The sequence below is a fragment of the Rhyacophila brunnea genome, unplaced genomic scaffold, assembly GCF_057557595.1.
Source record: "Rhyacophila brunnea isolate RB1 unplaced genomic scaffold, BYU_Rbru_1.0 scaffold_1, whole genome shotgun sequence".
Classification (NCBI taxonomy): Eukaryota; Metazoa; Arthropoda; class Insecta; order Trichoptera; family Rhyacophilidae; genus Rhyacophila; species Rhyacophila brunnea.
This window is the reverse complement of record NW_028232751.1, coordinates 12,293,602-12,320,447: the sequence shown is the minus strand read 5'-3', so window position 1 is coordinate 12,320,447 and position 26,846 is coordinate 12,293,602. Positions and strand designations below refer to the sequence as shown.

At 33.7% G+C, this 26,846-nt stretch overlaps 1 protein-coding gene across 2 annotated transcripts; it reads right to left on the bottom strand.

Moving 5' to 3' along the window:
• Positions 1 to 7,196: 7,196 nt before the first annotated feature.
• Nulp1 (Nuclear localized protein 1) lies at positions 7,197 to 21,537 on the bottom strand. Of its 2 annotated transcripts, none has more exons than XM_085941357.1 (10): positions 21,160 to 21,537; positions 20,847 to 21,085; positions 17,922 to 18,098; positions 16,951 to 17,144; positions 15,808 to 15,902; positions 14,583 to 14,749; positions 13,615 to 14,029; positions 12,707 to 12,866; positions 11,486 to 11,714; positions 7,197 to 7,446 (listed from the first exon to the last, which is right to left on the bottom strand). In XM_085941357.1, the coding sequence occupies exons 2-10, from the start codon at positions 20,952 to 20,954 to the stop codon at positions 7,372 to 7,374; spliced, it is 1,620 nt and encodes a 539-aa protein (XP_085797483.1). In that variant the 5' UTR covers positions 20,955 to 21,085; positions 21,160 to 21,537; the 3' UTR covers positions 7,197 to 7,371. The 2 variants fall into 2 exon arrangements, with proteins under 2 accessions (XP_085797483.1, XP_085797476.1); XM_085941350.1 differs by having other exon boundaries at positions 20,847 to 20,972; positions 21,410 to 21,537.
• Positions 21,538 to 26,846: the final 5,309 nt, after the last annotated feature.

Below are 26,846 nucleotides of genomic sequence, written 5' to 3'. Positions count from 1 at the left end.
TAAAATGAAATTGTGTTTTTATTATGGAGGCCTATATAAGTTACAAAATTATCCCTCAATAATGTATAACAAGTAGTACCAATGACATTAATATGGACGAAGCATCTAGAAAATAAAATGACACTCACTTTGTGTTGGGTCTGCCGGATGGCGAAATTCATATTTTAATATCGGTATCCTACGCTCAAATGAACATTCTGCTTGCAAGCGGTCTGGCGACACCGCTGGGTCTGCCCATACAAAATTTCTGACTGTCAGGTTTTGACTCCACCGTTATTATTGTGTTACAAAATGCCAATGTGCCTAGTTAAAAATTGTAAAAAAAATCTACTAAACACTCCAAGAAAGATGGGATATCACTTTTCATGTGTTAGTATTATTTATTATTTATAAAATGCCATTTTAAGATATTGATGAATGTTTATTCAATACAATTGAATGACAGAAACCATTGGACAGTCGCCTGTGATGCGCTGGGCTCACTTGCGTCTAATCTCCGAGAAGTCGTAAGTAACCGAGAATCTGTTTCTAACGCAATGAGTCATAACACTAATACGCCATTACAATAAAGGTTATATTACTATAAATTCTCGAAGCTTGTATCGCATAATGGAAATGGAAACGTCATATGGTCACGTGACATCTACCAATACATCTGTGAATGACTTTCATGCACAATTTCTCGTGCGCGCCGGTATGAAGTGAGTTGTCCATTTAATATGTCATTAAGTAGTACACTTGGAAAAAATTTACACAATCACTAATTATTAGATTAGTCGTGAAACTGGAATTGGCGATTGTAAAACAATACAGACACACTTGGAAAAAATTTACACAATGACTAATTATTAGATTAGTCGTGAAACTGGAATTTGCGATTGTAAAACAATACAGCGAATATATTATTACTTTTTCAATTAAAACCATACTCAATACTATATCATATAGTCAGCCCAGGATCAACGAAATATTAAAGTTTGGTAAAATTACGTGGCAGTGAAGAACGAGGAACTGAGAAGAGTAAATTGAGCTTGAGGAGGTCTTCATCCACTAGTGTATTGATACAGACTGATGATGATGCAAAGAATCATATATGATTTTTTGCTTTGCTTAGTAATATGTACATACCTAAGCTGGAGCTACAGACCATTCAGGTCCATGGCCGACTGCACAATTGTCCTGCAGTTTTCTCTGTCCCGAGCTCTTTCTCTCCAGTCAATCACACAGTATCTATGTATGTATGTCTTTTTTGACATTATCCGCCCATCTCTTCCGATCTTTGCCTTATCATCTGCTACCTGGAACAGTTCAGCAGATCTGCACTTGTACAGATCATGGAGGTTCTTAAGTCACAAAATGTGGCATCGTTCTCTGCTATAAGATCCACCAGTATAAGTTGTCTGCTAATTGAGAGCACTTTGATGACAAATTGTGGAATGCTGTATTGTTGTCCTCTTATGTGGCCGAGGTACTACGGTTTTTGATACAACACAGAACTTCTCGGTCCTTTGCCATTCAGTCAGTCTAAGGAATTTTCAAGATGCTTCTCTACAGCCACATCTTGAAAGCCTCAACTCTCTAGGTTTAGCGTCTATACCTCCATACCATAGAAAAATATTGACGGAACATAACAACGAACCATACGCAAAATCAACCTGAGTTAAGATTTCGATTGCTAAGGAGGAGTCTCATTTTGAGAAAGGCACTCCATGCGATCTGAATTATAGTTTTTATTTCTTGTAAGTGGGTGTAGGACAAATTAATTCTGCGTAATGTGTCGCTTATTAAGTTGTGAGTCTCGGGTTTGAACCCCAGGTTTGGCAATTTCACATGTTTTTCGGTTTATTTGGATCCAGAGCATGGACCTAGTAGGTTTAGTAAGTTGTTAAGGGGGGACATGCTCGTCGAAGGTCAAAATTGAGTTTTTATTGTATTTTCAAACCATGATCCTGGACACTCCTTAAACGTTGTAGATAATCTATTTATATAATTTTGAAGCCTTATTATCCTTTATAGTTATTTTAAACATTTGATGACTGCATAAAGTATTTTTGTTACATAAAATCACTGGCGGCTCCCTCTATAGGTCATTCGGTCATTGACCTGCCAAAATAAATACCTAAAAGTGCGGCCACACCGGCAACACGTAAAATTTAACGAGTTGTCGCGCGACTTGTTTTCGGTGTGGACCCGGCATTACAATCGACATAATAATATTAATAATATGTGCAATGTCATATATAATAATATTAATAATAATCGGTGGATTTGAAATTATAGGGCGCGCGATATTGTGTCAACCCAGTCTATTGGGCTTTTTTTGTTTGGGCGATAATTCCCCGAACAAAAATATTGTGTTCGCCGGCAGTCTGAAAATTGACCCAAATTGAATATTTTTATAAAATTTTCTCTCTCGTTTCTCATACATAAGACAGAGATCGATATAACACAAAATACGAGATCGAAGCTTGTAACGGTGCGTGAATTACTGTAATATCGGCAATGCCCGAGTGTGAGACAAAAGATTTTTTCACCTAATTAAATGAAACAGAATGATAACACTGACTAGATAATTGGTCTCAAGACGCAACTGTGTATGCGGTTCGGATTCGTTGACAGGTTTTGACGAATGCCTTTGGTTATTTTAATAATATATAAGGAGTTTTTGGTGATTTATAACATTTTTGTGAAGCAGTTAGTACGCACGCAGTAGCAATTGAAGTCTGTGATACAATTATAATGGAAATGGAAGCACGATTTGCATCCAACGATCATCTCATTATATCCGATTTGTTCAATAAAGAAAATTACACTGATTTTAAAAATAATTTTCCCACACGTCAAGTAAATTTGGTAAAACTGTTAGAAGAAATAAACATAATCAAGTTAAAAAATGAATTATTGGTGTTTTATCAACGAGATGATTTGCATGGCGCTATTAGTGCAGTTTCTCTTCTACATTTTTTACTCAGCAATAATTTCAACGAAACATTTTCCGAGTCGATCAAAGTTCTCCAATTTATTTGCGTCATACCAATGACAACAGCTGTTGAAAGTGAAAGATGTTTTTCCACTCTCAAAAGAATAAAAACCTTTCTACGCAATAGGGCCAGGATAGACTGACCGCTCTTGCAATGCTCAGTATTGAAAAAAAATATGTGGGAAAAATAGACAATTTTTATAATCGTGTGATTGATGATTTTTCAAAAAGCAAAGAAAGAAAAGTGGACCTGATTTACAAAAAATTATAATGCGTTGTGTGCAATTTCGGTTAACGATGGGTTGGCGTTATGAAAAACGGACATTTTTTGAAGGGTTAGTAGGTACCGACCTATAACAATTTCTAGCACTTATTCTATAATGTATAAAAAGTCAATTTGCAATACGTCTTTTCAGTATACAACGAAAAGGCAAATTAAAATAATATATTCAAAATTGACCTGCTAGGTTTTTCCGGATTAAGCCGCCAATGCATAAAATAGTATTCTTTTAAACCTCTCGCTCTAATGTTTTAGAATATAGTCATATTTCGGTACATAACTGTGCAGTGGTGTTAAGATTTTTTACGTTTATTAATTTTTAAACGCATTTATGAAACCATAAGTATAATTTATTACGAGATAATTTTTGTAAAATATTCACGATAAAAAATTATATTGATAATCTCTGTGATCCCAAATTTGACAAGAATTAGGCATTTTATTATTCAAAAAATCGGCAAGATTAACACATTTGAAGATAATTCTAAAGATACTTATTATAAGCTATGTCTTTGACCATTCAAGTGTGATAAACATCTTATGAATAATGATTGCTTTATAATAATTATTGACCTAAGAATAAGGTAGTGTTTTTTTGAAATACGCCATTTCTTTTGTCATTCCCTAGTGGTTAAGCTACAACATACGGCCGTAGCCATAAATTGACAAACTATAATTATATAATAATAAACCATAAAAGTGGCGTCATCGGCAATTTTAAGCGCCCGTATTCTTAGACACCCCATCCTCAGTTTTGACATGATGATCGAATTTTTACATATTATCTAGTTCAACGCCGAGATAGGTGACTTTATTGGATACTTTAATGCTGGTATCTCCCATACGGACTGTGGGTGTCTACTTCATTAGTCTCCCTGGTCTTTTCAGGATAATGGCTTCAGTTTTATTTGGTGCGAATGACAGTTTAGTTGATTTCCCCCAAGCCAAAATACATGCTAAGGCTTCGCCGACAGCAGTCTCAATATTCGCCCTGCTTTCGGCTTAGCGAGATTTTAAGCAGATCATCGAAGAGGACGTTCCAGAAAAGGAGTCTCTTTACTGTAGAGTAGTGCTCCGCAACCGGTGTGCCAGGTGCATTGCTTCAAAAAAAAAAAAAAAATTGTATATCATACAATACTTACTTAATAGCCAAATTTGCATACATGGCTGGCAATATTGTATTTGAGCACCTGCATGAACTTAATAAAACAATGCAAGGTCAGAATGAAAATATATTGACGTGCTCTGATAAATCAGGAGTTAAGACAAGGATCTCTACAAATGTACCAAAGGACCTACCAGACCACCATTGAAAACAAGCAATTAGTTTTGGATCCATCTCAAAAACATTTAACTTGAAATTGAAAAATACACTCTGATCCGTTTTCCTAAACGCGCCTAAAGAAGTATAACTTAAAAAACAATATATTCACCTGCATAGGTTGTATGAGTGCCTAGACATTTTCCAGTGCCTTTATAAGAATGTGGAGAATATTCTCAAAGTAAATAGTATCATGATACCTACTTTTGTATTTCATAAACCATCTATTACCTACACTCTACAGGGATTTTATGAGAACCTAATACATTCGCCTAGTATGAAAATAACATTCATTATTTATTTACATAAATTTTTGTTCATATACATTTGAAAAACGTTATTTTAGAGCATCACACTGACTTTAACCTTAGCGATAACAATTCAATCGATCTGTTGAGAAAATAACTCTGAAATGACGCGAACAGATTTCCTGGTAGTCTCTTTAGCCATAGCCTTTGAAAAATAAGAGGCAATAAGCAATGTCCAGGAATACTCACTAATATGGTTGGAATTTTCAGCGTCTTCAGTTGACTTGCCTTTTCTGAATCTAAATCGATTGTCTGAAAGTGGTGCTGTTTCTGCCAGGTGGATCTCAATCCTGGCGCACAAAAGTTTCTCCAATACCTTGCCGAGGGCTGGCAATAGCGTTAGAGGGGGATAGGCTATGGGGTCCGATGGGGCACGACTGCTTGCTTTAGGGATTACTTTAAGTAAGCCCTGCTTCCAGCAATCGGGGAAGATGCAGCTCTTGATGCAGTCACAAAAAAGATTCGTAATCTCTGGCGCAGCGTGGGTCAATGTGAGCTTGACAAAAATATTGTCAATTCAGTCCGGACCTGGTGTTTTGCCAGGGTTTAACACATGGATGATTTTATTGACTGTAGCATTTTATTGGCAGCGATGAATGATCCGTGTCGATAGGAAAAGCATCTTAAAAGCGGACGAGTCTCGTGGCCGGCGTCATTGTCCAAGGATAAGAACCATAGCCATTTCAGATTCTGTACTGGTATGTCTACCATCTGGCCGTTCGATACCGTACATAATGCTGCTTGGTCTGAGCCCAAACTTCATTGCGCGGTATGGAGGACCCCAGGGGTTTGAGCCCCCCTCAATGGCGACAAGGTTCCACCAGTAATCCTTTTTGGCTTGGAGAATTGCCTTCTGGTAAGTGTATCAGGCAGAAGCATGCATGGCGGTGAGGAGTTCAATAGAGGGGGAGGCAGGCGGTTGCTCGGAGCGTTGTGCGTTTTTATGGGCCTTGCAAGCTCTCTTGAAGAGTATATGCGTCCACCACGGCGATTGGCCAGGAGGCTTCATTCTGCAGCGGCCGAGTGATGAATCGACAGCACCGGTTATGTCTGCAGTTAATCGAGAAGCGACTGTGAGAAAATCCGGTGCTCGGGTTTTGGCTATTCTATCGAGCTTTTTGGAGAGCGCAACTTCAAACTTTTCCCAATTCCAATTCCAAACATGCGTTTTAGAATGTGAGAGGGGATGCGTCGGGTTCACCATCGTTTGAGAGGCCAGTGCTTAACTGAAAGGTGATCACTCATGGAAGCATCCTCATGGACTCTCCAGCCGCTGATCCGTTTCGCAATGGACTCAGTGGCCAGAGTGATGTCAATGTGGCTGCTTCCTTGATAGTGTGACAGAAACGTCGGCACTCTACTGAGGTCGTTAAGGACCACCAGTTTATGTTGGTGCACCAGCTCCTCAATGGTGTCCGCGTCGCCCGAAGGGTGGTCCACTGGTGCCCAAAGTGGTGACTGCGTGTTGACATCCACGCAGATGATATCTCTGTGATTCAGCATACGCAAGATGCCATCAAACAGCCGGATCACGTATTCCTTCGTGCTCTGAAAGCTGAAGTATGCGGTGATAACCACCGCATTGCCAATGTTAATAACAGAATGGATATTTGGATTTATTTAACCAACTGCACTTTGTGGCATACGAGGCTGTAGTGTCTATAGCCATATCGGGTGAGAACGGTGACAAAACAGAACAGCCAGTAGAAAAATAAAACGTTCATTTTTGTCATATCTATTTATTAATTAAAAACTCATAAAACTTGTTTATAAAATATATATATATATAAATAATCACCTCATGTTGGCCATTCGGCATAAAAACCTCAATTTATCTGCTTGATTTTGATAATCATGCACAATTCCACAGAATTATTAAACACATTATTTCATTGTACCTCGTCACATAAGCATTTTGAACATATTAGATTAATTAAGACGGGATTACCTAGCTTGCCGGCAACACCGAGTTGGGCCCTGTTTAATTGAGACTTTCCAGCGATTAGAAATGCAGAAAGGATATAATTTGTTTATTTTTACGGCGTATTTAAAACCTGTGTTATTAAAAATCTGTACAACATTTATAGAGATACAACAATTTCAATATCAAATTAACGTTATATTTTTACGGATATGTTATAGTTTTGTTTTGTCACCATTCTGTTTATTCATGGAACCTCAAAGATGGTATACTTTCTAATGCGTTTGACAACTTTACTGCTGACCAATATTCAAAGAATTTATTTATAGGTGACCGATTTTTTCTTGCCAAATATAGTGTTTTGTGATTCAAGTAAAACTGCAAAATTGTTTAATAGATGCTTTTATTTAGTTTTTTGTTACATAAAAATGATTCTTATGACAAATGTTTAGTAACACTCAATACACTATTAAATGAACGGAAACAATAAATGAGTGTAATTCAAATAAACATAAAACTGAATTAGAATTGAAGGGTTGGGCGGAGCTCGATAAATTCTTCTTAAGGAGTGGCGATGTCTCTTGGGGTGTGCGGGGGATACGGGTTCCACGGGCAGGTTTCTGTATGATCTGTGAACTGCAAAAAGACAACATTTCAACATCGCATTCTTGTCTGAAGAATCTTTTACATATAAAATTAAATAAAATTAAGTATGGATAGTCAGACAGAAATAAACAAACATTACATAATATAGTAAACTCAATTTATTATCTTTATTCCCTGTGTGATTCAGGTTAGTTATATCATAGAAATTGATGACCATGCTATTTTAAGATTTAAATATCTTTGTGGCAGTTTCTTAAGGAGTAACTTGGAAAAAGTGGGTCAGAATAAATTCTGTTTTAAGATATTGAACATAATTACTTTCTACAGAAATGGAGCCTAAACATGAAAGTTAAGGAAAAAAGACATTTAGTGTACTAAATTTCATATAAAAAAAGAGAAGAAATCAATTGTTTCATAGGAAAATGGCACTTATAACAAATTGGAACTTGCTCCAGCAATTTCGATAGCGAAACCACAGAAAATTCCATTTTTTATAATATGCAACATCTAGTATAAACTTGCAGTGATAAAACGTATTTGTCTTGCAGCTTCTACACCAGTGGTTCTCATGTGCGGCCCTGGTGGCCGCATGTGGCCACCAGATGATTTTGCCAAGGCCACCAGCGCTTTACAGAGTAATATTTCAAAAGTTTATTTATAAAATTGGTTGAATACACAAGACTTTCCTTAAATTTCTTTTCATGCTCAAATGATAACTTCGCCTTTTCAAAAGATGACAAATGAAAATTTCATAGGACTACAAACGAGATTAACATCATTTTCAGTATTTAATTTAAATAACTGGGCTAACGTTAAATATGCGTTATTGGAAATGAGTCATGACCAAATACCTTTAACATTTTTAGTATTTATACCATTTTAATAATACCACGGTTGAAAAATATTGGTCGAAGTTATATGTTGACCAAGAATCAAGTCAATTCAAAGAATTGGCAACAATTGCTTTATTAATATTGTCGATTTTGTAAGATCATTCAGTGTAATGCACTTCATAAAAAACAAATATCGATGCCAGTTGACAGATGTAAACTTAAAAGCAGCCATGCGGCTCGCATTGGAAATAAGGAGTGCTTGAGGAATTTCCATTTCAATTATTTTTAAATAAATAGATATGAACTAAAATGTTCAAATGTCTTTTATTAAATGGACTTGTCTATAAATAAATTGATCTATTATTTTAGAAAATAAAATTTAGTTTTAATTTTTTCAATCACAACAAAAGTGAAATTTGGTGCGGCAACCAGACGTTTCCATAGAACTGTCAATGTCAATTGTGCGGTCACAGTTAAATTTCACATGAGAACCACTGTTCTAGACGCATAGGGCATGGGAGTACTACTGCGTAGGAGTAACATAATTTGAACCTGTCAGTGGCGAATACTCTGTACTAGGTGATTATTTGAAGCCTGCCCTAAGAAAAATAGATTTTAATAACCCAAAGATATTTGGAAGCTAAAAAAATAACAGCAGTCATCTGTCTCTAAATATTGAATTTAGGATTTACATATATAGATATACTGCATTCAAGTCTATCGAATCTTAACACATGCAAACAAAGACTTGGGATGATCCATTTTTTTGTGTGTAGTTTGAAGGTATTTGTCCTTGAGATCTTAGTGCTGTGTGGTTTATTATGCGGAACAAGTCATGCTCTCAGGACAATGCCTAACTACCTTTGCACATTGGCTATGTTATTTTCCGCACAGTAGGCAAACTCCAGATGACCTACTGACAAAAAGTCCAACTAATAATGTCATAGAATTTTTTTCCCAAGTTTGATTTCCGGATACGCATCACTTTTTTTAGTAAAATACCTATATTAGTGCATGTTGTCTTTTTTAATTTTTAGAAAAATATATAATTACGTATATACATATAAATTCTTTTTAACACTACAACAGGCCATGAGACCCAATGACAGTAGTGTATTTAGGAATAGAAGAGAAACAATCACAAACACCCAGGCTTTGAGAAAATCACATAAATATATTGTGACCTCACGGAGAATCAAACTCGGGACCCCGGATGAAACACCAGCATATTGCGCACTGGACTATGAGAACTGTCCTCCTTCCACATTTAGTGAAACATCTATTTTAAAAATAGTAAATAATGATGTTTTATGTTCAGTAAATACTGAAGATAAAATATTCAAATTTAAGTCCCGTGAACATGGCTATCATAGGATTTTTTTCAGTTACCCACTACAGCTTATCTTTCTTCAACAGGCACCCTTCGCCACTGGAGTTTTTACGTATAAAATAAACTATTAATCATTCATAAATTTTGGCTGGATCATCGACAATTTGCGATCCTTCGAAAAGTGTTATTTAACAATCAACAAGCTGTAGATCTTTATCACTTCCAATTCCACTGTTGACAAGTCATGATACTTGATTTTGATGATGACGTGATGGTGATTGAACAATGCCATCAACTAGCCATGACATTTGAACAAGTGAATTTCTAATACTTAAATCAGTACAATTCTCTAGATCTTCAGTTACTTAGACTAATATTTTGAAAATTCAATTAACCCTTTCCCGGCGACCGTATTCCAGTAGGATACAGCTAGTACGTAACACATGGGCGACCGTACAGCAGTCAGATACGCAAACCTTGACCTGTGGATAACGCAAGAAATATTTTTCATGCGGCATTGAGAATTTTATTAAAAAATAGCCCGATCCATCCGCCTACTTCCACCTATATAACTTTGTCAAAAATATGTTGTTTTAATTTCATAAACATCGATCTTTCGAACCCTCTCGATCTATTGAGATTCGCCGGTACGATTGCATCAGTTCAAATCTACGCGGTATTTTTTAGCGCCTGCGCACTAGGTATACAAAATATTTTCATTCGAGTTTGAGTGTGCGCCGAGTGATTTATCGTGTCAAGTTGAATATTCACCGCGATCTTTACAACACCATGTTTGCGGGAATAAAATAAAACCAAACAACCGAACCTGTGTCATCAAAATATTTATAAATATGTACTTGAACTTGTGTTCTGGATTATGTCATTTATTTTTATTACTCATGGTCATGTCGTCATGTGTCACCCCAATTGTTTGAAAGTCATAAATCGAGCTCATTATTGAAAGTCGTAAATATGTCGTAAAGATACGTCCACACGGAATGAAAAAATATAATATATTATTATATTTTAGTTAGGACGATTGCGAGTTTTACCAATAAATTACGAACTACTATGAAGGAATATATAAAACGTATAAATAAACGTAAGTATAAAAAAAACACACGGGTATACAACATAATATAAAATGTAAATCATGGAATATTGACTTTTCAACTATATTACATATTATCTTTGTATGCAATTTAATGTTTATGAAATTTTAAAACCTCACGCAATAAATGTTTTTATAGCACTTTTACAAGCACGCAGCAGATTTTACAAAATAAATATTGTTTTTTTTATAAAACATAAAACGACAATCACTAACATAACACAATGCTCAATAAAACTGAAAAGTTTAATCTAGTAAAAATCCAAATTACACTAAAAAAAGAACACAAGAAATTATTACAATATTTCAACCACTGTGGACTCAACTTTACGCGACCCATAAAACTTGTAATAATATGCGACACAATAAAAGCTATTATTTTCAATATTTTTAACGGCATTTTTAAGTGTTTCTAACATGACTAAAATAAAATTAGTGTCAGTGATTTATTTCTTTTCATAGGCGCACAATCTCAATGACGCGTTTTTACGTCACAAACATGGCTGCGTATTTTTTCGGTACAAGGGACTATGGACGATTTTATTCAAGCATTCACAGCTAAATTCAACAATCGATTCTATTTTTTAGTGTGGCACTTCGAACCTTATGTATCTAGGCATGATAACAGTAATACCAGCTATTTTTAATTGCCGTATTTATCATAATATAGCGAAGCATAGCATTTAGAAAAATGGTACCGCAGAGAGAGCCCCTTTCATATTGAAACTGACGCGGCGGCCGGGTTAACACAAAGAAATGCCAAATTTTGACATGAAGTAATTTATTAATACTAACATCAGAAAGGAGTTTGTTGAGGTATATATGTCGTTTAAGACTCAATGGTATAGTGTGCTGTACTTTTTCTCTGATTTTGCCATAAAGCTCAACATCTTTGTGTTTTTTATCAACCATGTCTAGAACATCAATTGCATTCTTCATGAGCCATTTTAGTGGTTTCTCAGAAATCCATACTTTGAAAGTCCCCTTGTAGTATATCTCACACAGTTTAACGACGACTGGAGACCTGGAAAATGACAAAGCGTAAAAATTAACTTAAAAAAAACTGAAAATAGTGCATTATTTCTTAGCCTAATGGTGACAGCTGTCACATTTATTTTATGGCCTACTGCATATTCTACCTGTTGATAACACAATCAAATTTTAATATAAGAATCTTTGCAACTTAGCTATTTTTATTCATTGTATCAACTCATTAATTAATTTAAAGGGTAAACAAAAGTAATTGAATTAGAATCAGACAAGAAATAGGCAATACCGCAATAAGCAAAAAAGACATATTTCATTTTCGGGATTTGGTTACTTTAGGAACATTTGGGGAGCTGAAAACAATTAAATAAATAGAATACAGCCCAATACAGCAAGTGTAAAAATATGATGCAGGATTTTAGAAGTGTGAGTAAATATGTGAGCGCACAAAAAATCGACCGTAGCGAAACATACAGAGCCGCATTATTGGTATCTACTTTTCATTAGAAGCGTTTCATACGTAACATATAAATATTACTAATATTGATGTTTTATCGCGTATTTTAAATTAACATACTTATTTAATTTACACTTTTACACGCAATTAGTTAGGAAATACTTTCTAGAAATTGAAAAAAGGATATAATTGGATTTTGTAGTTAGTATAGGTATTTATATGAAATGAATGAACATAAAGAACACATTGTACAAAATAATAATGCAAAATATTAAATATAAAAATCTCACCAAACGTATACATGACATATTTGAGATTAAGTAATAACAAGATACAGCAATATTTACATATAACAGGCAGTTCCCTGTTAACTACCTATGAATTTTTGGTTAATATAAATTATATTAATTAAAAAAAAATCACAATACTGTAGTAGGTACTATTGTTGAACAGAGAGAAATTTATATGTTAATTATTGTTCATTTTTTCAAGAAATAACTTAAAAATTAAATTAAAAATTAATACTTGCCAGTATAAACGGATTGCAATCATCTTAAAAATGTAAAACTTACATATTGGTGTCGAATTCGTTGAAGAATTTGCTTCCAATGAGCTCCTGGTGTTGGTTTAAACTCTTTTTCAATCCACAATTTCTTAAAAGTGGTAATAAAACCATAGGGTAGGTTAGAAGTCCCTTTTTCACATAAAACTCTGCTGCTGATAAGTCCCCTCCTGAAATAGTAAAATCATAGGATGTATTAGTTGTGCAGTAAGGATGTATTGGCGATTATATATTATGACACAAAACAATGCCGAAGACTCAAAACTAAGCGATTGTTTAACGTTTACCTTGGCTCATAAAAATAATATAATACTATAACCATAATATGAAAATTCTTTGAAATATAACATTATATAGATGGCAATCATTGCACACTTTTTTCTGGTAGTGAGAGCTTACTGTGAGTGCACATGAAAGTATGTGACATGGTGGTAATGTATTCGCCCCATTAGACGTTTCAGCCATTTTACACCTAAGCTATTTTCTTTTTATAGAAGGTAAATTATTGCGAAATACCATACAATGTTATACTGAAGACCACCGTCCGCCACTATACCGTCCGCCACTATACCGTCCGCAGGTATATTACAACTAGGGATCGTATTGAAAGAAAGAAATTGGAAGAAGTATCAGTCAAAAGCAATCAATATTTGCAAGTATCGGTATCAAATGACACTTGTCTGCGAGGATTTTTTAAAAAAATATCAGTTAATAATAAAATTGGTATCGAAAGAAAGTAGGTATCATTTTTTGACAGACCTAATTATAACATATTAATCACTGTCTAAATGTTTATTGGTATCATTTTAATTTGTTACAATTGTTTACCTCCGTCCAACAGCCAGTCTTCTCTACTGACACAAAGAGTTGAGTGAAGAACAAGAGAGTTTTATGATAAGATGGATAAATTTAACTCACCTGTGGCCATTCCAGTACGGTAGTGAGCGAGTGCCATGGAATACAGTATGTTTGGCATCCATTCAATTGGTTGATACCGAATCCACTCTTTTACAAATTCCACAAACCATGAGAATTCCTTTGATTCCAGTGCAAAGTAGTCAATCAAGAGGATAAATAACAAAGGATCTGAGTGGTCAAAATTGATTGCCAGTTTGCATATTTCCAATGCATTGCGGTAGGTCCCCTTTTTTTCAAATTGCAGTACTCTTAAGAAGAGTAGAATTAAAAAGCTTCTGTTTTCAATGTTACCATAAGGAAACCGAATGTTCAAATTTGTCAGATTAAAGTCTTTGTGAAAACTTCGTTCTATCTGATATAATGCTCCATCCAAAAAATGATCAATCTTAGATTCTTCTGTGGTCAATCCAATGGACTAAAAAAAATACTAATACAATTAAATATACATTCATACATACAGTTACCTAATTATGTTCAACTCTGTCATGGGAATATTTTCTACAATCTCACGGATCAATTTTATTTTGATTGTAGAGTTTTTGAATTTCCTTTTTAAATATCTTTGAATTTCCTTTTGAAATAAGACCTCAAATAGTAAATATTTTGGATGTCTGAATATCTTAGTCTGTACCCCCTTCTACCCAAATCCATACGATAGTAACAGAAATACTTCATGCACAACAAAGCCAGAGCGTATGTCAGTTGACTACGGAGGATAGATAAATTTCTCAATGGGATGATGCGAGATAACAATTACAAAATCTTGAACTCTAGTAAGGATTACCCTTTCATGTGTCTTTAATTTGTTGTTCTGTTATGTTATTTATGTTTGCACACAAGGTTATAACCAACCCTAACAAGTATTCTGAGAGATCATTCTTTACTATTGTTAACAATTCTTGAATAAGTGAGATGGGAAATAACTTTTAGTATATGAGTTATGTTAGTTTAGTACAAATAATAAGAACCTTAATGATATTTTCCAGGAGAAACTCGTTAACCTGAAACTGGTAGTAAGTGTTTTCTTCCGGAGGTGATCTTAAGAAAAACGCGCGAGAGACAGCGTATGTATCAGCATACTTAAAAGTGAAATATTTCAGCCCCTTTTCTTCAAGATATATTATCATATTGAGACCTAAAAAACATGAAAATCATATAATATAATATAAAGCTAATACTATTGACTCTACTTAATGGAATTTAAATTTCAATTGATTAAGTTTTTGACTATTCCATTTTAGTCATCTATTATATTATTATGTGCACTAGATATTATAGTTGCTTCCTCACTAAGAAATAATGTTTTTACATTTCTTTGTTGGATTAATTTGTTACATAAATGAGAATTAACTGTATTCTGCTGTGTCAGTGCGCATAGTGCCTGAAGATGCTGAATGTGAAAACCTGGGTTGGAAAAAAATACTCAAATAGAACAAAAGTTAAATCAATTGGAATAATAGTATAGGTAAATGAAATTGCACATATCGACTGCTTAATTTGCAAACCAGCGAACTGCACTTTTGACCAAAAATGAGATTTTGATGGCATTTGGTTATAAAGCATGTTTTCTTATGCTCATGCAAAATTTCAAATTCCCAAACCTATAAATAAATGCATTATCGTTCTTCACACAAAACAGCCAACTGCAGGTGCCAAATTTCCAATATCGCACATGGAACCACTCCGCTCTTTATATATAAAAGGGAAGCTAAAATAGGGTATTGATTCATAGTGCAGCTTATTTGCAAAAATAAGCGTATTTTTGGAAATATTGTTAAATTCCGCTCGATAGTTTAATTATTATGTTTTTTTCTCCTTCCTGAACAATTTGCCCAAATGGAGTTAGCTGGTTTGCAGATTAAGCAGTCAATATCTCAGATTTAACATGGACCTCAAAACCTATTGGAGACAGTCGCCGCCAATTTAACGTCACTATTGACCAAGTGATTCTGGACAATCGGCGCAAATCAATTAGACGCTGGTTATCCCTGGTAAAAATGTTTTAATCTATATTTTTAGCTATCTTTTAAAACCCAACAAATGTACCTACATAATATGTATTTAAAAAACGAAGTACATATACGTTGAGGTAAACCATTGTAAAATTTACTACAAAATTTTATCTGGGTGTTGTTCCATTTTTTCTCCTTTAAAATCTATCTTCAATAGGTAAACAGATTATTTTTCACATACCTGGAAGTAAAGGAACATTCTCCAACAACGTAAGGAATTCTCCCCCAGATACAAGTTGCATCCGTGTACCGCAGTGTCGTCTGGTCTTTGAAGGCCTGAAATGCAATATAAACATATTGTTCAAAAAAAATTACATTGCCATATTTATAATTTAAAACTCCTATGTTTAGCTGGACTTGATATTATAGAGCAATGTTTCTTAACCTTTTTACATCCGCGGACCACAAAATAATCAAAAAGTGTTTTGCGGACCATCAACATTGGAATAAAATAAGAAATATTTACATTTACACTAATTTTGAAGCAATTGTCGAAATACAATACAACCCCACTTCAGATATTGGGTTTCTAGGTAACTATTTTTGAACTGAAGAAAATTTTTGCGGCCCACCCAAAAATCTTCGCGGACCACCTGTTAAGAAACTATGTTATATAGTACAGTTTGAAACGTTATATTAATTATAGAATATATCATATTGCCCATCTAATTTAATTACATAATATTCATTCTGTTGATTCTTAAAATCTTTAAATTAAGTAGTTTGTAGAATGAAAAAATATATATTAAGAGATGCAAATGGTTAAATATAAGAAAGTATTAACATGGTAAGTTGTCAAATAAAATGAATCTTAGTAAGTACTTATATAAAAAAAACAAATTAATTATAAGCTTTGTTTTAATCTGAGTTAAGTACCCAAAGTACAATTGTAAATTAAAATATTACTAGCAGAACCAGGTAGCGACAGTCAGCTGTATCGCTTGGTCTTACAAACAGCTTGGCGTCCTGACGACACTGTGGTGGATTTTATTATAATTAAGAAGTAAATAAAATAAAATATATGCATTGATGGTACCGTTGTTTTATCTTTGGTATGAACTTTCACTCACCTAAAACAGTTTGACATTTGGCTGATTTGCCACTTTTACGATTTGCAAGTCGTTAATGCCAATATAAATTTGGGGGCATATGATATAATCATATTGGGGCATATTTGGGATTTCGGCCTTCGAGATTAGAAATATTATAATCAAAGGATAGAGATGATGGAAATTGAATTGAGTGCAAAGGGTTAATGATGATTTCTCAGAATTCTAATTTATTATAATAAGGTCCAAATTTGTAAATAATGAATCTGGTTTACGCTGGAGGATTAAGAATCCGTAGCACAATCTTCAAACTTCGAAATTCTGGGGCGTTTTCGAGCAATTTTTCACGTATACGCTCGGTAGGTTTACTATGATCTTCTACCACCTTGTTAGCCGAACCACCTTCTTGTGAACCACAGGCTAGATTTTCAAAATTCAATGAACTGCAAGCATTGTCCTCAGCTTTGTCCTGCAAAAAGAATTTATTTATAATTTACAATAATTGATTTACAAAAACAAAATTATTGCAAAAGTTTATTCACCACCTACATAATGATGCACCCAGGAGTTAGTGTGCAATCACCCGAGTTTGTTAACGTAGGTAGTAAGTAATAACCTAATACACAGTATATTATTAATGTAAGATTTCCGATAATGAAAAAATTAAGCAAATATTTTGATTCAATCTTTCATAGAATTCCCGAACCTCTGTGATAAATAGTAATGCTGAAAAAAAGGTCTACTATAGATCCATCAGTATAAGTTGTCCGCTATGTGAGGGCGCCACATGCTAACATTTGACATATCATTCAATACTTTTTATATTGTGATGAGCTTAGTTCTAAATTCGAACACTGGATAATTTATGATAGTATATTATCTATAGAACATAAAAGTATATAGAATATAAAAGTGGAATAAGTACTACTAAAAAAAAATGTGTTTTATTAAATCAAACAACAATAGAACCAAGGATATTGAAGAAAATTTTCTTCTATAGGGATAGAGCCTAAAAGTATGAAAAGGACTAGGAGAAATGAATAAGTTAGTTACAAGTCTATCTCACAAATTTTTGTGACAGGCCGAATTCAGGCATAAAACACCAATGACATTATATACATAATATTTTTTTACTCCTGAACCAGTTTTCATGGACCTATTTTTTTTGCAATAATGTCGGAATTGTTGACTTAAATAATGCATTAAAATATTATAATCTGAAAAATCTGAAAAAAAAGATGTTTACCTTATGTTCTGTTTTTCCATTCTTATTGCCGCGTTTGCGATTTTTTCGTTTCTTCTTTGGTTTGGCTACATGGAGAGCTTTTAAATCTGCGCTTATTTCGTTTGTTTCAGATTGGCTTTCTGAAGCATCTTCATTATTGGTGTCAGATTCAGATATACATTGAGGAATTTTTGACCACTGTAACAACATAATTTAATTAGACTTGTATATATAACAATGTTTGAACACTTCTTACCAAATGATTAAAATAATCATATGTAATAAGTTTATTTAATACAATTCATTGGGAGGGTAGTTTATGAAAATTGAATTTAAATTCAAAGGAGACAGATACACATAATACATTTTAATATATAGGTATACAGTATAACCCTGTTCATTCAAAAAGTCATTATGAAAGTCGGTGTAATTCAAACTTTTTTAGTTTCCAAATTACAAATAATTTTTTGGCACAAACAGTTCATTATAAATTGGTAAAAGGATACTTGACGTCGGCAAACCTCAAAGCATAATAAATAAAAAAACCCATACATGATCGGTAGCCCAATGCCTGTGTAGGTCGACCAATGGCCGAATATGGTGGATAATCAATATTTTTAATGCAGCTTCGAATCTCATATCAACTGCTTAATCAGTAAACCAGCCAATTCCATTTGGGCAAATTGTTCAGGAAGGAGAAAAAACATAATAATTTAACTATCAAGTAGAATTTAACAATTCCAAAAATTATACGCTGCACTTATGCACTATTTTAGCTTCCCTTTAATATAAAGAGTGGAGTTGTTCTATTTACGGTATTGGAAATTTGACACTTGCAGTTGGCTGTTTAGTTTGAACAACGATAACGCATTTATTTATAGATTAAGGAGTTTGAAATTTTGTGAGCATAGAAAAAATGCTTTATAACAAAATGCCATGTTCAGTGACTCAGTTGACAGACCAAGAATCTTTTCTTCAGAAACAAGTGTGAAGATATCGAAACGCATGCTGCCATAACAGAAACACGGTATCTATTCCAAAAAGTGAAATAATTCAGGAGATTTCAAGAAAATGAACTGGGTTATTGAGGAAGAAGATGGCACATTTCTTAAGGAGTCGAATAGATTTACAGGAAGGTAGAACAAATATTGTGAAGCCCTATACAGAGATACAAATAAGGACGCTGAGATGGTTAATGTACACATTGATGAGCAAGAACATGAAATACTTTTTGGTGAAGTGATGGAGGTGATAAAGAGACTAAAAACTCATAAGTCACCACGGCGACAGCATACTTACAGAAACCACAAAAAAAGCTTAACAACAATTTTATTATGCGACTTGTTTTTTTTTTTTTTTTAAATATTTGTTGGATTGTTTAAATTATAAAAAGAAAACAATTATTTATTATTCACGCACATTGCTACAAAGTAAAATAACTAGAATCCAAAATGTGTCATAGCTGGTCAATATAGCAGTTTCACATAACGCATTAGCTGTATACGAAAGTTGTCTTAGGACACTTAACACCTAGTACAGATTGACATACATCGCCCCCGTAAACAAATTAACATTGTATAAAAATATTTGCAATGAAAAACAGAGCGCCATATATAAAAATAGTTTCTTTAGAAGTGAAATATTTATATTAATATCTCAAAATTGCAATAGATAATACTTATCCGAGAGGCAGTGACGTCCCGTGCGGACTAACAGACTATGCGTCGCATAGATGCGGTAGTTATCCTAAGGGCGGCACATCCGAGAAGGAATGTATTGGGATATGGAATTTACGCATATAATTTTTTTGATCATAAATATTTTGTTTAAATATGTAATAAAATCAATTTACTAGTTGAGCACCTCTGATTTTTAAATAATGATCTGTGTGAAATATCAAGCCCTTAATATAATTAATAGATAAATAACGCATATTGTATTTGGAAGGAATCAATGACAAATCCCTTTTGTTTTTGTGAAATGGACTACTCCAGTAAATGATAATAAAAAACAATACAATCATTCCATGAAAAAGTATTAAGTAGTAAAGTTGATGATATTGTATAGAATGACTAATTATTTAGGGTCAGTTTATCAAGTGATTCTAATATGTGCGCAAAAAATACTGATCATTTCAAAATCTTCTGAGATTGGATCTTATTAGATATCAAATGTTTTATGAAAATGTATCAGTTTAGTCTAATTATTGATAACATTTACTAAATCTATGGGAAGTATATTTTTTCATTGCATTAAGTATAATATTTGTGATTTTGAAACTACTATTTTAAACTATCAGCAGAAATTTATATATATAAAAAAAAATAGGTCTCACAGGTAAGTACACCCAGTAATTTTGTTATTAAAAATTGAAAACCGATTCTGATCCCAGAAAGATATTAATAATACAAATCAAAATTTCCACTAGTCTATGATCATCAGGCGGTGGCATTTTGTTTAGAGACGTCACTGCCGAGAGGTAAGGCGACATTTGGACATTTGGTCATGTGGTTATTGTTGCTTTTCTCCTTTTAGTCACCCGATATCTCGGGTCTAAGTGTTACACATAATAAATACACATCAATAATGATATTAATCATGAATATAGTGGCAGAATTATAGTTATCTGATTCTTGTCAACTAAATTCGTAATTAGGCAAACGCAAGCGCAGCGCTAAAATAAGACATTTTTCAAGAAAACCAATACTATTGACAGATTAATTACTTTGGTGTTATGAAGTGATGAAAATTAAATTTAAATTAGGGTAGGTATATGAAAACGTTTTACATTTTCACAAACATTGATTTTAACAACTCAAGTTTGCTTTTTTGAGTATTTTTGAGGTATTAATAAATTCGAATTCTTTGAAGTAAATATAATTTTTTTTTTCAGTTAGGTCTTGTTAACTAGCTGCATAATAAAGGAAATGTAAAATATTCATTCACCACATTTTCTCGGACTGGTGATTTTGAATCTTCGTCATCATCCAACCTTGCTGACTCAAGGGTGTGTGTTGTATCACGGCAGACCTTACGCTTCACTCTCCATGACATCTTGGAATAGCTCTGTACCTGTAAAAATGCAAGGTAATTTTATAGTACTCTATTACAGGGTAATTTTATAGTATCTACTCCATATCGTTTTTCTGATCGAGGTCTTTTGAGACTAAAACCCAAACCAAAATCTAACACAACCTACTATAATTTAAAAATAAGTAGGCTGAGTTAGATTTTGGATTGTTTTTTGGTCTGAAAACACCTAACACAATGACGATAATATTATAGAGTACTATAAAATTACCCGACAATAATCAAATAAGTAGTTTCTTACGAGCGGTGACTTGCTGGGCCTTGTGGGAACGTTAATAAATTATTACTCAATCCAGTAACCGACAATAATCTGTTAAAAACATTCGTTTAAAATTTACATTGCCAACAAATAATAGTTTTATTGTATTGCGTAAGACTAATCCAATACAATATCAAACTTGTAGTACTAATCTATTTACCTTGATCAACTTTAAATATTATATAACTTGGATGTGTTTCTTATACTAATAAAACTGTGGACTAAAAATCAAATTTATGATTGTTTCAATGTTTTGACAGTTTTCTCGAAGAAGGTAAACGTGTCTGCAGACGATGCTACCACTAATGAAAATAAAATACTACCAAAATAGTGTTGCCATCTTTTGTCAAGGAAATCCGAAAAATTACTATTTCAGCAAAAATAATATGTAGATACGCGATGTTTTCCGTTGAAAATATTTGCCACATAACACAATATATAGAAGAATTTGAGAAATTTATTTCAAGGACTATTTTTATTTACGCTATCCGACTAAAAAAGTTTACCGGCGAATTTTGAGAAAATAATTATTTAACGCAATGGGAAAAATTGCCCTACCAATATCATTGTATTTTATATTTACGTTTTTATCAAGGATTTGGAAAAAATAAAATATTATAGACATTCCAAAGTCTAAATGTTTGGAAATCACTTAAGACAATATTAATGATTCATGAAACAGGAAAAATGTGCACTAGCAATAATATGTAACTTTAATATTACAATTTATTGTAAAATTTAATATTGTCAGGAAATTTGTGTATACAATTTAATATCAATAAATAGCACTTAGGTTTAGCATAAAAATATACATTACCTACTAACTGACAAACTATCTTGAGGTGTTTGAAAAATAAAATAAATTCGAAATATTCAGGCAACACTCACTTGTGATTTCAGCTATGTTTCAGCAAACACAAACCAAACCAATCAAACTGGACGGGCTGAAGTCATCAGATCAGACTTTCCTGATGCTGCCAGTATCTAAAATTATGTACTTATTTTATTTCGATCATGTCCGAATAAGATCAGATTATTGGCCTCCGCAGATTGGAGGTTTGTATTAATAGATTTTGTTTTTACGAGAAATGGATTTCAGCCACTTGTTCAATCTATTAGGTACATACTCTGACTCATTTAGTTCATTATTTATGAGATTTATATCAGATGTTTTTAAAAATTGCTTTGCACAAAGCTTTCCTAATCGCCCACTTTTTTGATTGTTTGCCTGTCGATATGATGTAACTCAGACCAGCGGTCCCCAACCTTTTGGACCTCGCGGACCACTAAATTCAACATAAGGCGTGACGAAGCAGATGAGTATGCTGAAGGCCCATTTTTTCGCAAAGTGCTTCAAAGATTCAAGAATTGAGCGCTTTGTGGCGAATTTCGATTAGGTACAATACATTTTAATTACATCAAAAAGTACTCCGTGCAGTTCTGGAGATAATTGTTTTGCACCAAGTTGCTCACGATGTATAATGCAATGATTAAACAAGATATCTGGATGTCCAAACGTCTTTTACTTTTGTAACAACTCCTGAACGATGTCCAGTCATGTTTGCGGCACCATCTGTACATATCCCCACACATGTATTCCATTCTATACTGTATTCCAGAAAATAACCATTAATTGCATTGAAGATTTCAGAGATGGTTGTTCTATCCGATAAGGATAGCGAACAGAGAAGTTCTTCCTTTAATTCTCCTTGGCAATCAAACCTTACAAAACAAAGAAGAATTGCCTTGTTAGTTATGTTTGTTGTTGATATTTCAATATCTTCAGCCATGTCTTCAATTCTGCGTTACACAGTGGTAGCGGACATAGAATTTCATTTCAGTTTCTGGACAGCCTGTTTCCCAGAAACCTCTTCACAGGCTATTAATAAGCAAGGCTTAATTAAACCTTCTCCAATCGTATACGGTTTTTTACATGTCGCGATTTGAAGTGCTATCAAATAAGAACATTTTACCAAGGGCTTATCTTCAACAAACATTGTTGCTAATGAAATTTTTTTGCTTTTTAAAATTTTCACTCATCCTTTAGAAGTATTCAATTGAAATTCAAAAATTGCAAAAAAAATATTATAAGAATATACAGAAACTTTTTAATGAATACGAAAATTGCAAATATATTCAAATTACTACCCTGACTGACCACTGACTTAGACGACAATCGAATATAAATTTTGATAAAATCATATTATTAATTTTTTTCTAATATAAACCTGTAATTCCCGGTTGATTTAACACGTAATTTGTAGTTTAGAATCCGTTACAAGATATGAATAAAATTACGATAAATTATCGTGATTTATTATTATGGTGCTATTAAATCGTACTCTGTGCATAGAAAATATGGTTGGAATTATGGAATATTAAGACCAATAGCGGTTCATGCTCGCATAATTAATTTTATTATGGTTACTTATGAATAAAAGGTATTGATTACTAAGCTATAATAACTGATTCAACTGACCTCATACTGTGTAAATATCTAAAATATTAAATACGAACATATCACGATATATAATTAATGCTGAAGAATGCTTATCACCTCGATTTTTATTAAAACTAAAAATATTACCTATAATATTATTCATAGGTAACGCAATATGTCGAGAAAATGACAGATACAGATACAGAATAATAATAATATAATAATTGACATTGAAAGAAATCATTTTTAGGTTACGTCCTGTTTGGACAGTTATCACTTTGGCAGATCGCCAGAATCTCAATATGTTTCAGATCGAACCACTTCTGACGATCAGAGAATGGTTTGATGCTTGCGGAAACAGTGAACCAAACGTCAAATCTCAAACTATTTCCGGTTTACTTACTATGCATGCGCATTGCCCCAATTCTGACATGTTAACCGTTGGAAACGTTGCTGAAACAGCGTCCTTGACACACATCGAGCTATATAATAATATAGATAGTTGTCGGTCTGTACATAATAATTTCATAAAATATATCGCCGGAAACTATGCAGCCTAATGTTGTTAAGATCATTTTATCTGGTATGGAGACATGGCAGAAAAGGGAAAAGTTAGTAGGTATAGGTCAAAGAGATTAGTCCAATCTCTTTGGTATAGGTACATTTTAGATTTTAATCACATTTTCATTAGACATGTCCTTTAGTTTATATTTTATTGGTTCGATTAGAATTTTTGAACAATATAAATAATATTATATGAATTACCTGACAAAATATAGAAAACATAATCTTTATTTATTTATATTTATTAAATTAATGAAAATATGAATAGGTAGGTACGCAAAATACTCAATATAACTCCGTTGGATGTATTTGTTATGAGAGAACTAATTATAGGTTTTAAAAGAATCTAATAAAATAATACAAATAAATTAATAATAATTCACCGGTGCTATATTATGACCGCTTTACCCAATGCGCTATTTTCGATAAGTTGTATTTTATAATTTACTTTGAACTGGAACCGATAATCGAGATAAAAGTCTATTTTCTTAAAATCTACTGAATTGGTATCAATAAGTTGTGCCACCTTCAATATTGGCGCTGTAATTTTAAAGGTAAGTACTTTGAAATCTGAATATAGTTGGATTTAGAGCACAATACAGAACCATTTATAGAAAGCGTAAGCAGATATTATGTTACGATTCCGAAATCATTGGCCAGGTTTTTTTAATTTTTCACTCTTAGATATAAAAATCTTGATTGACAACCGTAGTACGTATAATAATATTATATTGTATATATTGCGAAAGTAAATTATCTCCAAAAGCACGATAATGGATTCCTATTTGGAAACCGACCCTGAGGAATCTATCTGTGAACGTTTCGTATTGATATCACATACCATCGTATTGAAGAAGATGAAAATCAACGTCAATGTAGTCTCTGTAAGTTGTGCAAGTAGTCATAAAATGTTTAATATAAATATAACGAAATAATAGTGCTTCAAAATTATACAAATATTCTAAAAGAAAATACCTATAAAATACATTAAATTAGTCAAAAACCTTTATCTACTATACATTAGAGAAAACGCAATAAGCTAAATTTCTTAATAATTTAAAAACACAACCATACAATAATATAAAATCGAATTTTAATGTTTTAGTTACTTATTTATTTATTAATTAAAATACCTATAATTATCAAAAAATGTCTCAAATTGAAAAAGCTTCGTATTTTTAATTATCTCTGTTGGGTTGAGTATTCACATTCAAACAAAAATTTAAAATTTACCATATACCAATTTTATTTTTCATTGTCAAATCTCACACTATGCCACTTTTGCTCACATCGGGAGTAGTAGTATTATTTAAATCTGTAAATGGTAAGCGAACACATAATATGACCTTAATATTTATAAGTAGTGCCTATAATAGGTGCAAATGTGTTTTGTTAAGGGCCACATTTTTTGTCACTGCCCCGCAGCCCGATTTCCTAACTATCGTCTCGTGTGGCACCAGGGGCTCTATGTTAGAACTTGCGAGTGCAAGCTTCCCGGTCGAGATGACGTCATATGACATCATTATGACGTACTACCGGAGTGATAATAGCATTCGAGAAAATAGCGAGTGGTCAGACAGCGGCGCTATTCATTGTCACCATACACATATAGGTGTATCATAATAAAATTTTCTATGGTTATTCTGTGCGCGGTCGGCATGCCTCGAGCGTGACGTCACAATTACGTCATCTCGTCTGGTGCCACACGAGACGAGAGTTAGGAAATCGCGGTGCAGACGACATGACGTAATTGTGACGTCAGCCAATACACACTCGAGCGGGCGGCATGTATTGGCTGACGTCACAATTACGTCATGTCGTCTGGTGCCACACGAGACGATAGTTAGGAAATCGGGCCCCAGGCGCTAAAACACCTTACTACGCCCCTGCCCGATGCTATTATGACATGTCATTCATATCACGATCGACCACTCCTCTGCAAGGATCGACACTACTACCGAGAGCATCCATCTTATTCTTCCGTCGAGATCCGATGACCTAGGTACATTCATTCAAACGGCGAGCACCTTAGTCTAAAATATGGCACTCGAGGCGATCAGCATTCACCAAGGGGCGACAAACATATTTGTTTTTATCCAGATGCATATCGCAGGCTTTAGGCCCGTTTCAGACGGGACACCGGTGTCGCGCTCGTATATAATAAGGAGGCCTTTATATTCGAATGAAGGGGCCTTTGTATTATGTTTATGAACGCCCCAAAGATAATGAGTCAACGCGTATCCGGTACATGTTTCCATCGGCCGCTACATTCTCAAGCCGCCGATACACTTGTTTTTATTACCGCAGCCAGTTTTATGTTCTAATTTATAACGGGAAATTATACGTTGACTCATTAGCTCTAGGGCGTTCATAAACATAATACAAAGGCCCGTTTATTCGAATACAAAGGCCTTCTATATTATATCGAGCGCGACACCGGTGTCCCGTCTGAAACGGGCCTTAGATGAGACGGTTTAGTTTAGATCAAAATACTACGTAAGCTAGTTCCAGACTAACCACAGTGACTCCGCGGCCAAGCTACACGTTTTTTCGATTGAGAGAACATGTGCCAGAGCCAATATCCGGGCACGAC